Raw genomic sequence first — 15,245 nt, 5'->3', positions numbered from 1 at the left:
CCTCACCTGAATTAGGCGATGGATTAGCTTCCTCTCTACGCGTCTCACTACTTGCAGGTACTGCAGCGCTGGAACTGCCAGATGCTACTGCAATGGACTGTGATATTACAACTCCATGATCCTCGCTCTTGTCATCAAAGTTTCCCATCAATGCTTTCCTAATAATGTCTTCTAGACCAAGATTACTCGCAGGATCTGCAAAGGAATGACCCCTAGAACTGACTGCACCTGGGAGATAAAAGAAAACATACATGGAAAGGTGGGAGGGGAGGCAAAAAACATATCTCAGAGAAATTACAAAGGGATGTGAACAAAGATTTGAGAGATAGGCAGAAAGTGGGGGGAAAAAAAGATGATTTTTTTTAAAATGCAAAGCTACATGCTCCAAAGCAGCTCACAATAGCTATAAGTTATATGTGCCAGCAAACACTAAATGTCAGACTCTGCAATAGAGTAAATTGTACATTAAGCAAAAAAAAAAAAAGCAAAGGAAGCTGAACATGCTGATTGTGATAGCATATTAAGTAAAATCTGCTGCTGCTAATCAGTTGTAAGAGAACAGACCAGAAGAATACTTCTCATATTAATGATCCATACTAATTCATCTTACGAAGTATGATTTGTGGCAAATACTTAATTCCAAAAGCCTACCCTTTCATCTCATCTGATGGAGATCACTACTTTCTCCAATTAAAGATAGAATCATTGCATCAGAAGGGGAGGCAACTGGCTAAAACCATGTAAAGGCAATCTACAGTACAACTCAGATTCAGACTTAGAAGTTATCTCCCATATTTCACTTCATTTCTCTGCCTCATTCGCTTTTATCATTAGAACGTATGGGTTTTGTTTAATTTCCTCATCTGACAGGAAATTGGGATTTTTTAGTGTTATTTATCATAGAAAAAAACAGCAAGTATTTTAAATACCCCAGTTTATAAAGTAAATTGCATTTGATGAACTGAGATCTACTTTTGTTGAACTACACTATATTTAAGTTCTATGTAAGTGAGATGCTAACCAATTTCACGACTTCTACCTCTAAGATTTGCAGACACCAGAGAAATAAAACAATTCTTGCTTCGGTTCCCATTTAAATATTATTTGAAATTTCCTTTGATCATTTTGCTTTTCCTTAGGACAAAGGAAACAACCTCTTTTGTGGGGTGTTTGTTACTTGTCAAATTTTACATCCTCTTCCTCATTTACTGCACTGCCCAAAGCACATACATTAAATATATTGCATTAGTTTACCTTTTTTGAAACATGCATAGTTCCTTTTACTGAAAAACTTACCTGACGTAGTGACTGCTGGCAAATTGAATATTTCAGTCCCTGGCTGAGCAGTTGCTGCAATTAAAACGTAACATTTAAATGAGTTTTCCAGGGTACTGATGATCATTAGAAGTGAATCCTATTAGTCTTAATACATACGGTAGAATTACTCTGAACTATTTCCTGTACTTTGTTCAACATAGCAAAATGTATTGTGCACACGGTGGAGATCCAATAAAAAGAACACTGCAACCCTTACTAACTCAGCCTTGTTTCTCAGAATGAATCTGCAAAAGCATTCACTTTCAATTAAGTACTTTCTATTAGGTGTTGAATTCATAAACACCTCAAACTCTTACTACTGATAATTTTGATATAAATTTATATTAAGATTTCTAAGAGAAAAAAAATACAGTTCTAGTATCATATTCCACTGGGACAGTATCCATTACTGATACTGCATTAAAATATCCAGAATGCATCATTTTAACAGTCGTAATCATATGGTCCAAGAAAAAAAAATCCAGCTTAAAAGATGCCTTTTTCAAAAAGGAAATGGTGTAATAGTTGTTAAAACCTGACACTATTCTAGTTAACTTTGTGTCTGTAGTTAATGTTGATATGAAGCACACTATCTCATTAATTATATGCTTCTTCTGTACATTTACATCTCTCAAATTAAATATTAAAATGCTTAAATGCAACAATTTACATACATCAGCATAAAAAAATAAATCTTACAGCTATTCAGTCATATATAATATGTTTTCACATTAATAGATTAATATTCAGTTATGCTATTTGAAACATTTATGTTAGAACATCTGTGGACAGCAGTCACATAGAGCTTAAGTTGCAAAAATTCATTGAAAAGTCCTACATACCCATGTCTGAGTCGCCTCCACCAGATGAGTTCAGCTTTCGAAATATCTCCTGTTTCTTGGACTTTACCATTGGTGATGTATTCTCAAGTTTGGTGAAAAAAGAAGGCAGGTAGCTTATGCTACCTGGAGAGCGAGAGTCAGTCCTGCCAAGACCAACACACGTCAAAGTAAGAACATTTTTCACGCTGTACATTTAAACCTTTCAAAAAGCAATCAATGGCTGATACTGCCAACATTCATATGCTTTAAGATTATCTTTCCTCAACCTCTTTTTTAGGGACTAGACCAATGTAATGACTGTCCAGAAACACCTGCTTTTTCAAGATTCAAGATTCTAAAGCTCACAGATTGTCATTGCCTGTGCTGGAGAGTGGTACAGAGATGATGCACTCAAACATTTCAGGGGTGTCTATTTCTGCCCTGCAACGTGCATGCTGGCTAAAGGTTTAGCTATATATTGGTGGGTGACTACATTTTTAAGCTAGAAGCCCAAATAGTCATCCCAGCTGTTCCTCCAATTTCATCCTCCTTATTATGAACAGCGATTAAAAACTTGCCTCTGATAACAGAGGAAGATTGTATAAATGATTTTTTAATAAAGATACTGTTTGCAGCCAAGTGATCCAGAATAATGCTTTTAAACTTCAGTTTTACACATACCTCTGTTCAGTAGGCTCAGTTCTTTGGGAAAGCAATATAACATTTTCCTGTTTCTCATGTACAACTGGGACCTGAGGTGGTGAGATTGGCTCATAGGGCTCTGAAGAAACATGACTCCTCTCTGGAGATTTTCCAGGTCTACATTTAGAATTCAGAGACAGGTAAGTACACTTAATGCATGTAACAGAGTAGTTAACACATATAATTGCATTCCAGTAGTTATAAAACTCTTTCTAGTTATGTGTGTTACATGTTTTAGTACGTTTGATGATCTCAAAAAGATAACACTGATTTGTCCACAGTGATTCTGTGGATTTCTTCCACAAAGTTCTAAGTGATTAAAAATTTTCACTCCTCCAAGGATTGGAAATTAAGTATTAGTAGTGAAGGGAAAATGTTTATATTATGGAGCCAAGCAATTGTCAAAAACAGTGCAAGTCATTGCCTAAAAAAAGACCAAAGGATACCACTATTTCTGATCTACATAAAGACTACTGCATTAGCTTTTGTAAATATTGTACTTGGGAATTAATTAAATTTACAGTTAAACTAAATACATGCATTACCTTCCCCGGGACTTGTCAGACAGATTTTCAGGTGACACTCTAGCACCTGGCCGCTGATGGTGGACAGATTGCGACTGTGACTCAGGGCTGTAGCGATTTGATGTCTTTGCTCGGGTAGAAACAGGCGCTGGAGCAGGGGTGGAGTTCTGGAATGTAGTGGTGGGAGGCTGCAAAGGGGCCTGAGAAGCTGCTTGGTTTCGAGCGAAGTCTTGTGTAATAATTTGCTGATTGTGGTCAAAAAAAGAGAAAGGAAACTTTGGTCAGACATTGGCTACAGCATAGTGTTCAGTATTTGTGAACTAGATGAATATAAGACTAATTGCAACAAATGAGAAAATAAGTTCAGACATTATTGTATATCTCCAATACCAACTCTGTAATTAACAAAACTAATAATGTTCCAAACCTTGTTTTCATAATCAAAGCATAACTTTTCACATCTGAAAAGATGTACACAAATAAACCTACACAGATGTGATCAGCAAGGGTGATAAGTCGATGGGTTCTGGGCACATGTGCCATCCCTTCTGCTTGGGAGGAAGGAGGTGGAGGTTGTTGGGGTGAAGGAGGTTCCTGTTGTGTCCTGTAACGGTGAATCGGCCCCTCATATTGCCTGTTTGGGTCATCTAGTTGAAGAACAAAAGGACAGTTTCTTATGAAGGTATTACTGAAGCTTCAAGGTTTTAAAGTTCTGTGCTTACGAATATAAAACAATAGGTGTTTCTATAATGGATTTTATATAATAAATTTTAGGCATCATGTGTAATAAACACCTTTTCCCCTCCACATATAGGCCCTGGACTATCAAAGGCATAAAGCTTAATTCCATAATGCTGGGGAATTCCAGCTCATTTCTCATCTGCAAATGGTACTGTAGTAGTCTGAGCTTTACTAAGAGTTAAAAAAAAAATGCAGACATCAACACCAACATGCAGTAATTTTAAATAGTACATTCAAAATAAATTTCTTATTGAATCAGCTAGGCTGTAACGTAAAGGAGCTGTTCAATGCCAAGTGACAGTTCCAATACATTTGCTCAAGTTTTTACACAGATCCTGCAACAACATAATTCCAGCAAAAGTTTCTGAAAGTTAAGAATGTGGTAAACAGTGACCTAAAGACTCCTGATATATTTTAACTATATTTTGACTTCACGGTAAATATCAGCAAAATAATTGTCAGCACACTTGCATAAGTAGACCAACTTACTCTCTGCCTGGCTTGGTTTAGGTGTCTCTTGCTGATAGGACTGTAGCTTTTCTTGAGTAGGTACAGGTGAATTTGCAGGGCTAATCACCTCAATGGCATCTCCAGGAGCTTCATACCGGTGGGAAGATACTGTATATCAAGCAAAAGTTGTGGAATAAGGTTTGAATATCACTGAAGATTTTGGTTGCCTATATGTAACAACACTATCTTTCCATTAAAATGACATCACTGAAATGGAAGTCAAAACTGTCCGTCTTTCTCATGAGAATCACGGTGAAATATATTTCCACAAAACACTGTTCTAATGTAAATTCAGTAATTTTACATCTCCTGACTTCTGGTATGGTCAGTTTTATTATCCTGCATTTCACAATGCAGCATGGAACCTAAATAAAGCGATAACTAAATTTTACAAGAATCTTCAGTCACTGCACTATATTCAAAAACTGTATTTGCCTATCAAGAATCTCATCTGTGCAGAGCTGAGTATTTTATCATTAAGCATCAGAATCATTTCACATTTTGTTATCTCCCTAAAAGGCTAAGACAGCAAAGAAGTAAGTAGTTACTAAGATACGTACAACTACTGGAAGAATCTGAACTTTGAGAGCCCCTATCTCGTGCATCCTTGTCTGAAGCAATCTGTCGAGTGATGATCACATCTATGAAGTTAGCAGCAGTAATTGTGGTCTTTCCTCGAGTTCTCAGCTCTTCCTCGTACCTGGATTTAGGAGGAGGTCCTTTTTCTTTACCAGCCTCTGAATAGACTACTGATGAAGACTGTCCTTGGGACTTGCCACCAGAAAAATTTGCAGATGTATAGGGGCACTGGACAGGCCTCTTTTCTACCTCCAGTGTTTTCTGTTCCATCTGCGGCTGCTCAGTAACCACAGCTGACCTGCGTCCCATATTCTCTTCTATCCTGGTTCCTTCATGCTTGTTCTCTTTTGCTTTGGCAACTTCCATCTGAGGAGCAGAGGCTGCAGCATCTACTAGCGCCGCAAGGGCATCAGCAGCAGTATTGTAGCGCGAAGCAGGCAACCCTTGAGTTATGGAGGGAGCTCCAGGGGTGAGCTGCCTGTTGACAAACATTGAATATTTCGAATTATATCACATGAAAAAGGACCAGAGCCATTTCTTGAGTAAAACAAAGCAAAGCTTTTGTGATACTAATTTCAATCCAAACTGGACTTGGTGCAAATGCATAGGATCATTTTCAATAAATTAAAGAGCCAGACAACTGTGGTATATCCTAGTTTCTTAGGATCTTCCTCAGACTAAACGCACCTTTTAATAAGCTCAAGTATTAGTACAGATATTTCTGGGACAGTAACATAAGAAACATACATGATACGGAGCTGAGCAGCAGGATCCAAAGGTGTGATTACACTTGTCCCGTTGGTTCCTTGAAAAATACTAGGCCTTTGCTGCAGTATGTTTTCCTGGCTTCTAACTGAAGGGGATGGGGACCGAACATATCCATGACTGCCAGGTCTGCCAGGTTGCTCTGTACCTGCAGAAAATAAAGCAGAGGAGGAAAAAAAAAACAAATATACATATAAATCACTCTTATAACAATGTATATATATATATATATATGTATATATGTATATGTATATAACAATGTATATGTATAACAAAGTATCAGTGCTTTCTCCTCCATATCCTTTCCCAATTGTCTCTAACACACTAGATGCAATTGTATATATTAAGGATTTAAATAGGAGCATTCTGTTTACAATGCTTTAAATAAGATGCGAGTAGTGATAGGCATGACTGGGATTCACACCATTCCCTAGGTACTACATCACTATGACAGAAAGATGAAGAAGCCTGAAACTTGAAGTCTCAATTAGGAACAGAACTGCCAAGTGCTAGAAACCTTCCTTAAGTGTAGGCTAAATCAAACAATACTCTGTAACGTGTTAATAAGCTGCATGTTGCTTATGTGGATATATATTGAATACAGAAAATAGTTACAGTCTACAATGAGACTGTTCCAAATGTAACAACGCACACTCACCTGGTCTAAGATAAAGTTCAGCAGGGACTGAAGTTATTCTCTCCCTCTCTCGTTCACGTTCTCTTTCCCGCTCTCGCTCTCGTTCCCTCTCCCTCTCCCGTTCCTTCTCCCTCTCTCTTTCCCGTTCCCTTTCAGCATTTGCAGCTGCAGAAGCTGCCAAGTGTGTAGGGTGTCCTGGAACATCCACAAGACAAAACATTTTAAGTAGCAAAAACAGATACTAAAGTTAAGCATAATTTGATGCAAACACTCTCCAATACATTCTGCCATCCACTTACAACAAATTTCCCAAATACATTTTCATTCCAGTCAAGTCTATCCACTTATTTAAGGAAGGTAAGAGCTTAACACAGTGTCAGTGGAAGGTTCAACTAACAGCTTTTTACTGAAGTGGTTTCTATATAGTTAGAAACAAGACAGCTTATAGACCCAAATTCCAGTCTTTAACACACAGTATAAAGTTAGTGAACCAGTAACTAAATTGCTATTAATGAAGATCTGACAGAACAAGGCAAGTTCTGAACTTGTCAGTGCTCCTTCAGCTGCTACTGCAACAACACATATTATAATTTGAAAACAAAATAAAACAAAACTTTGCTATCCAAGTGGGAAGTGCAAAGAAATAGCACTTCCTGACAAAACAAGCCATAACGTTAATGACAGCTTAATAAAGAATAAATTGGTCAACTATCTCAGTATGTCAGATGATTAGAGATACAAAATCAAATAGTAACAGCTTGTACCTGGTGACAGAGAAGCAGGATTGTAAGGCCTGGGAGGGAACGTAAGCTGAGTACCAGGGATGTAAGTAATTCTCTCCATGGGTGGTGTGCTTGTTCCTCCAGGATGAGGCACTAATATAGTGGGAGCCATATTGTTCAGGTCAATAATTCCTGTTAGGAGATGACACACAAGAACAGCCTTTCAAGGACAGACCAAAAGTCCACACATTATATATTCTGTTCATTAATAAATGCTTAGTGGAAAATGTATCTGGCAGTCAGCAATTTAGGAACACACTAAATGAGAATTTGCATTTGTAGCAATCCTTTAATTGTCCTTCATAAAAAGATACACTAAACCTCTTCTGAATAATCCCACCTATTAGCAAAATAGTATTACATGCCATCATTCACTCCCTTTTCCAGATCTCTTATATTTATAAAATAAAAAGTAACATTGAAATTCACAGGTATTCACTGGTACTCCAATATAACTTCCCCTACTATGAAAAACACGCTTATCTCTTCCTTTTCAACCAATTAAATAACTAATATCATATCCTGAAGATAATTAGTCCTGCTGGACTAATTCCTTCACTTTTGTTATCTTCCTTTCTTCCAAAACTGATTTAAATGATAGAGAGATTATCACGTCCAGTAACTAAACTGGTAGCTCAGCTATTTCCTGTTAAGCTCGTTATTCTTGGGAGAATGCCATGTAACCCCAGGGATTCATAACTATTCACTTATTATTTTGTTCCAATATTGCACTGGACATTTCAATGTGAAACTCTTCAAAATTATGTCCCATTAGAAAACCCCTTCACAGAAGTCTAAACCTCTCCACAGTGAACAAAGTTGCAAAAAATTGCTTTACTTTTTTTTTTTTTGGTTGCTGTTCGGATGTGTGGTGGTGGGTTGTTTTTTTTTTTGTTTTTTTTTTTTTTTTTGGCAATGGTCTTAACTTCTAAAGCATTACTTTTGAGTTTTGATCATTTATCAGCTTCTTCAGCTTCTCTGCCAAGCCATACCACATTATCTATAATACGCTTTAAAGACTATCAGAAAAACACAGGTATACCTCTTGCTCCCGCATATGGGAGAGCTAAAGTTTGCTCTCTAGGAGATAATCCTCTGGTTACATCAGGACGTAAATTGACTTGCATCTGCTGTGAGGTAATGTAGTCATTTAGGATTGTCTGTCGTGTATTCTCCATTGCGTAAAGCTGATACTGACTTGGGTAGCCAGGAGTAGGTGAGAGCTGCCTTTGGAACAGGTAAGCAGCAGCAGCTGAGGATGAAGTAGAAAAAAGATTTAGTACTCAAGGTACAGAACTGAAGTTTCAATGGAAAGCACTATCAGTTCTCTCTAGCCAGCACCAAATGGATCAAAAATAGCATTTTAATACTAATGTTTTACTGAATTTATGCACTGTACACAGGCAGAAAAATCTGAACAATCTATTCTCTGAGAGTAGAGAGTTGAATAAAATCGTGAAGTTCTGAAATAACTAAAGAAGGTTAAAATACCTTACAAAGGTAGACTGATGGATACGTTAAAAGGAAGTTTACTGTATTTAATATCATCAGGGATAACCTGGTAATCCCTCTGTGATCAGAGGGGTCAAAATTACACTTCCATTCTGTAGGATCTTCCACATCCCTTTTTGCTTGGTTTCCTGACATATTTTAATACACTTCACAAATACTTATTTGAAAAACAATCTTTTGCTGTTGTTGTCTTTTTTTTTTTTTTTTTTTTTTAAATTAAACAGAACTGACCTGGCATCTTCTAGAAGAAAGCTACAGTATTACACAGGAATATTTTAGTAAGTTTCCTTATCCTGGTTCGGTTGGATATCAAACCACAACAGTGTATACAAGCCCTTATAACTGCCTATCAATAATTATTTTTAAAAGGCATCTTTTCAGTGCAAAGCATACAGTATTTCTAAAACCAAACAAACCAAAAACAAGACACAAACATATTTACCAGGATCCAGAGCCCTGTGAAATGGTATAGCAGGATCTAAGTGAGGAGGGAGGTGACTCCTATAGACTTCAGGAGTAGCTCCTCTATGATGAGGGTCAAAAGGACTGTGAGCCACTACAGGATCAACCCCTGGGACTGGAGATTTTGCTGGCACGCTCTCTCTCTGTGTTGGAGTAAGTGTGTTTTTCCTTTCATGATTTGCTGGCTTCCCAGAAGATATTCCAGCTAACAGAAACAAGGAAAAAAAACCTGAAAATACCTATTTTCAATAGAAGATTCAGCAGTAAGTACACACTGGCTCACAAGGCAGGTTCTAGAGGACCCTGCAATTTGCTACAATAAATCACAGAAAGCATTTTATATCAAAAACTCTGGTTAAAAATGTAAATCCTAGAACTACAATTGTTTGCACGTATTATTTTTCTCTTCTAGAGGCTTATATAACACAGGAATAGCTTCTGCCCTCAAAACATTATGATCTTAGATAACTCTTAGATAACTCTTTGAGTGTCATCCATAATCAAATGCAAATGGAGACTGAACTACTTTCCTACCTCCACGTTACGATATGGCAGATTTTCATTTTCTTATTTCAACTAACAGCTAAGGCCTTAAATTCCTTCTAACCACCTTTCAAATGAAGAGGAACCATTAAAGTAAAACGAAAGTAGAAGAGACTACAGAAAATGGTTAAAATAATAAGTTTAAAATGAAAGTATTTGAAGTTCTTGTATTACTCTGGATCAAAATAACATACCCTCGCTAACTCTATTCATCATAGGTGAACTCCTGGACATTGGGCTCTGATAGTTCACAGGTGTTCTCCGTGCATTGGTATCATCATAAATCCCAGGGCTCAGCTGTGATTTAGGAGTTTCATGAAGAGTTGACCTGAGAACAGAGGGACCAGAGCTGACTACTGACGTGTGACGGGAACGTACTGCATCCCCGGTCTTCACATCTTCATATTTTCCTCGCTCCACCACCTTCACGTTTTCTGGCACCATTTCCAGCTGAGGCATTCCACGGGGTAGTTTACTTGGTCCAGTGATTAATGATTTTACATTGTGTTTGATGGCAGACTGGCCAGAATTGCTTTCATATTTAATGGGTGTACCCTGAAAAAAAAAAAAAAAAAAAAGTAAAAAATCAGGTAAGATGTCAATGTTTCACTACTGCTTAAAAATTAATAATAATAAGATTTAAAAAATCATGTTGCTGACTGATAGTGTAGCTCATTACTGCTATCACATCAGCACAGAATACAACTGGATCTTAGCCACTATTACTTCTCAGTTCTCTCACACAGGCGTGCAAGTGTATTCCTTACAGGTGAAGTGTCAGGATTTTTCTAATACACAGAATATATTTAAATTTCATACATTGGTATATTTCTTAAAAAGAAAACAGACAAAACACCCACACATTTAACACTACTCAAACATCTGGAATTGATTCACTACTGAATATGTAAGCAACTGTATGAGCGTAGCCGTGCTTTTTATGTTTACCTGAGATATGGAGCCTTCTATGATTGGCCTGGCTGTCTGCACCATTTCAGGAGTCTTGCGACTCTCCTGGCTTAACAGGTCCTGTCTTGGGATTTCATGGATGGAACGACCCATTTCTTTTATAGTAGTGACTCCATCATATGGTTTCCCTTTAGTAATGGCTCCTTCAAATGTCCTTATAGGAGGTGACTCTCTCTTTATCTGTTTAGGGTATTTCAGGCCTTCTTCAAAACTTTCAGATGTTGCTCTTGGTGTGCCTTTTATAGGAAGAAAGAGTCACATCAGGTGTATTAATAATCACTAAGTCTCTTTTTTAATAAACAGAGTAACTAACTACTAGAATTTTGACTTGCAGTAGTCTATAGTATAACTGTAATAGTAGTGAAGAAATATTCAAGTTACTGAAAGTGCCCCAGGTTATTTCAGATGCCGAAATAAAGGCAATAGCATACATCTTCAGAGGTCTGGGGAAGTATTAATATTCATTTAATAACAAAAAGTAAAAACGTTGCTAATTACCAAGCATTCATATTAAAAAGTATCTATTTTCCAAAAAGAGAAAAAGCTAAGTTTACATATTTAGCTTTATATACAGTATATCTGAAAGCTGCTTATAGATAACTTATGCTCTGAAAACAGTCTAATAAAATATGCTCTATCCTTAACACAGCTACCACTCTTAATAAATAACAGTTTTAAGGTTCAGAAATCCAGATTTTTGGGAATGTAATTAATGCTTGCCTTCTAAACTAGCAAAAGTTTACCTTGCATTATAGAACCAGACAACACTGTTCTCTCTTTAAGTTCAGCATGTGGGCTACCCCTAGGCAGTGCACGGCAGATTAAACCTAAATTTAAAAACGAGAAAATAGTTTAAAGAACTAAAACAACATGTGTTCAACTCCCCCCCCAAACAAAACAAAACAAAACCCACCCTTCTTACATACATTACAGATACTATCTGTAGTGCCCAGAGAGCCTTGCCTCATAAGCCCACAAAAGATGGAAGACAAGCCGAATGCACGAGCAACTTCAAAGCAGCACTGAATTTCTATATACGAGTAAGAGGTTTCTAAACTGTGTTGTTCCATCTAATGAAATTTTACACAAAATATCCTTTAAGGGCTATCCAAGGGTGGGACAAAATGCACTTTAGGAGTAAGACTCCAGAGTTTAGGCAAGAAACATCATCTTGATATCTCTATTTTTTAAGATAATCAGAAAAAGTTGTATAATGGCCCGACTTGACCTTTACAGTCTTAATGTGATTACAGTTTATTAAATCAAAATAATACTAGGGATGCCCTGAAGCAGGATACAGCAGCTGTACAAGTCTTCTGCTTGGCATTATCTATGAGATTTATTGCAGGAATGCAAAAGGTCATACCAATGTATGTACGTTACTGTGCCATAGCTGAGAAGCAATATTTCACTCAATGGCTGTGTCCATGCTAGTATGACTCAGAGCTGTTTGACCTCTGCAACAATCCACTGGGATTGTGAAGAGTCAGTTACTCCTCTTTGAAGATCTGACACATGTAAGTGCCAGCTGAATCACCTGCAGTTATTGGAACATCCACCAACAAAAGAAATAGGAAAACTAGCATCTACTCCAGTAATAACCCCAGCATGCTTTTATTGTAGTGGTTATTATAGATTTAAAGACTATTTAAATCTTATTAGATTTGGTTAACAGCATAAGATATAAATCTAATTCCTCTTTTTGTTTGCCCCATAAACAACTGTAGATTATCTTAAAGTAATGCAAAAGACTTGAATAAACTGCAAAACAACTTAGGAGCAGCTGTTTTTACCTTCCAGTGGTGCAGACACTGGAGACTCCCGCATTGACATTCCTTGCTTTATATTTCCTTCCATTGTATCGTAACTTCTTTTTAAACTAATTTCATGAGCAGTTCTTGGACTCCTTGTTCCTTCACGAACGTTTTTAATAGCTGGTAAAATTTACAGGAGTGTGATTAGAAAATGTGGACAATAAAAAAAGTCACGAGCATTAAATTTAATGAGACCACAAAACACAAATGCTTTAATGACAACTTCAGTGTAATACTGAAACATTAAGCTTCAACCTTAAAAAGATCTTTCATGGTTTGTTAAATAAAAGATTTGTTCAGTTACTCATGTATCAGTATTTCAACTGCAGCTCAAAGGTAAAGGATGTATTTCTTTTGAATTTAATACAGAACATTTTAAACTTGGTTGCTTAACCTTTCAAAATAAAAATTTTCCTGGAAAAACTGGAAATAAATGGCACAGAAATTAAATAGTTGAACTGTATTTTAACTACATAGTACAGGATACTCATCAGAACACAGACAATTTCTGGATCATTTTAATTCTTATACCCACAGAAGTACATGTAGGTCAGTACTTCTTCAGGATGGCACCCCAGTGACTGATGTTTATACATTTAGAAGCAGATATACTTCAGCTATGGATTATAAAAGCAGAACCTGCTGCAGTCTTGACTTTAGTCAAGTAGAATATATAAATACTCACTATCATAAGATAAAATATGCCCACTTTTGCCTTCATAAATAACATGGCCTTTGGCTGAAGCTTCCTCCCGGCACTTTTCTGGGCTGCTGTCTTCTGTAGCTAGCCGGGTAATAGTTCCCTTCAATAATGCATCAGCTGCTATGCCAGACTGGGACAGAGCTGGTGTACCCTGCATTTAAATCAAATATAATTCAGAACATAATTATTTGTAAGCATTTTGACACCTTGTTAATAAATAAATAAAACACTAGTGTTTAAAATATGATGAGATGAAACAGCTTTAAACAGCATCTGTGCAAGACTGGTTACGACTGATTGTAACATTTGAACTCAGGTGTGATGTTATTTTTCATAGAAATTGCTAATAAGCCTTCAGTTAGCTACAACTTAAAGCTCTGGTGGTTTTATTTTAGAAATATAAAAATATTCAAATACGTAAAGATGAAATCCTGACAACACTGACTTCAGCAATTATAGGATTTAACCATCTGATTGTATTTCAACTTCTTTAAGGCAGTTCCTATTCTGTGACTTTAATTTACTGTTTTTAGACATGCAAATACGTTCACAGCGATAGTGTAAATACATTATTTTGCTACAGCCTTCTCAGTAAGATGAAAAATACCTGAGTTATGGAGCCTCTCAAAGAAGGAATGGTCTCAACAGAAACTTTATTGGTTGGAGTTCCTCGTGTTATACTTCCCTCCTGTATTGTGGTACCTGATTTGAAAAAAAGACATCCAGATAAATAAGGGAATCAAAAAAATACAGCTATTTTACTTGACATAAACTCTTTTTTAATGAGAACTGTTAGTTTATACTGAAATACAGGGAAACTTTCAGCTTGTTAATAGTATGCATTTGAGACAGCTAAATTATTTCCCCTTTTGACTTAGCCTTTTACATCACGCAAAGCCATTAATCCATGGTATTTGGTTTCCTTTCTTTTGATGTATTTATATCTTTCACAAGTATTGCTATGTGTATGCCCAACAATTTAGTTTTGAAACTGGCATGTCTTGAAACAAATGTTTTTAAATGAGACATGCAGACAGGAGGAGCTGTTACAAAAACACATGTACACATGCCTTGGAAAAGAGGGAGCGGATTAATCCTTTAATACTTAATAACAACACTTCAGTAGTTTGGGCTCCAGTTCTCTCAGTTTCATCAGGCTCTGACAAAGTTTCTTTCTTAAGTTGTATGACTGACTTTACCTCGAACCACACCTTCATGTTGTGCCCTGACCAGGAGTCCCTCAGGCTGGGAATTCTGACTTCTGGGAGAGAATTCTTCTTGTTTGATATAGGGCAGGGAAGCTATTTAGAAAAAGAAAAAAAAAAGAAAATCTCTCCTTAATTATGAGTTATTAAATAGTCTATAAAAAAATGCACGTCAGCTTTTCTTTTCTTACCAGCTTTGGCTGACTCCTGCTGCCTTGGCAGCCCAAGAGATATAGAGCCCACTGATGGCTTTGCCGTTTCTTGGGTATAGGAAGCTTGACTATGAGATGTTAAGTAAGTGCCAGGTGTTCCCTAAAACAACATATTATGTTAATTCTTGTTTCTGGAATGCAGATTCACTTCTGTGTTTAAAGGAGACTGCAAATATTACTATGATCCTAAAATGCTACACAACACCACTGCAAAATATCAAAGTGCAAAACAACAGGACTCCAGTGTCACTGTTAGTTCAGAGATGCAGTTCACCTAAACTGGACATCCTCACCTGCGCTACTAAATGTAAACAACTGCAGCGTGTTCTATTTTATAAAGCACCTGTAACTCCTGGACTTTTAGTGGTGACATGTACAGGTCTTAACTGCTAAATGCTGTGAACATATAACTGAGTACAAGATATTGACAGTTGGTGAAATGGCAGA

General features: G+C 36.8%; 1 protein-coding gene across 4 annotated transcripts in view; it reads right to left on the bottom strand.

Moving 5' to 3' along the window:
* The window catches only part of NCOR1 (nuclear receptor corepressor 1), a 65,602-nt gene that overhangs the window by 2,206 nt on the left and 48,151 nt on the right, over positions 1-15,245 (bottom strand). For 3 of the 4 annotated variants that reach the window (XM_083806400.1, XM_083806403.1, XM_083806401.1), the window contains exons 25-45: positions 14,778-14,898; positions 14,581-14,682; positions 13,989-14,083; positions 13,364-13,532; positions 12,658-12,798; positions 11,608-11,691; positions 10,844-11,100; positions 10,090-10,450; positions 9,333-9,557; positions 8,421-8,630; positions 7,361-7,510; positions 6,618-6,791; positions 5,942-6,107; positions 5,176-5,672; positions 4,595-4,723; positions 3,854-4,011; positions 3,386-3,609; positions 2,820-2,957; positions 2,160-2,302; positions 1,297-1,350; positions 7-228 (exon numbers count right to left, since the gene is read on the bottom strand). In XM_083806400.1, the coding sequence (XP_083662526.1) occupies positions 7-228; positions 1,297-1,350; positions 2,160-2,302; positions 2,820-2,957; positions 3,386-3,609; positions 3,854-4,011; positions 4,595-4,723; positions 5,176-5,672; positions 5,942-6,107; positions 6,618-6,791; positions 7,361-7,510; positions 8,421-8,630; positions 9,333-9,557; positions 10,090-10,450; positions 10,844-11,100; positions 11,608-11,691; positions 12,658-12,798; positions 13,364-13,532; positions 13,989-14,083; positions 14,581-14,682; positions 14,778-14,898 (3,820 nt within the window). The remainder of the gene's footprint in view (positions 1-6; positions 229-1,296; positions 1,351-2,159; positions 2,303-2,819; positions 2,958-3,385; positions 3,610-3,853; positions 4,012-4,594; positions 4,724-5,175; positions 5,673-5,941; positions 6,108-6,617; positions 6,792-7,360; positions 7,511-8,420; positions 8,631-9,332; positions 9,558-10,089; positions 10,451-10,843; positions 11,101-11,607; positions 11,692-12,657; positions 12,799-13,363; positions 13,533-13,988; positions 14,084-14,580; positions 14,683-14,777; positions 14,899-15,245) is intronic. The other variant, XM_083806402.1, reaches the window with a different exon arrangement.

Source organism: Anser anser (genome assembly GCF_964211835.1).
Source record: "Anser anser genome assembly, chromosome: 20".
Lineage (NCBI taxonomy): Eukaryota > Metazoa > Chordata > Aves > Anseriformes > Anatidae > Anser > Anser anser.
This window is presented reverse-complemented; position numbering and strand designations above follow the sequence as displayed.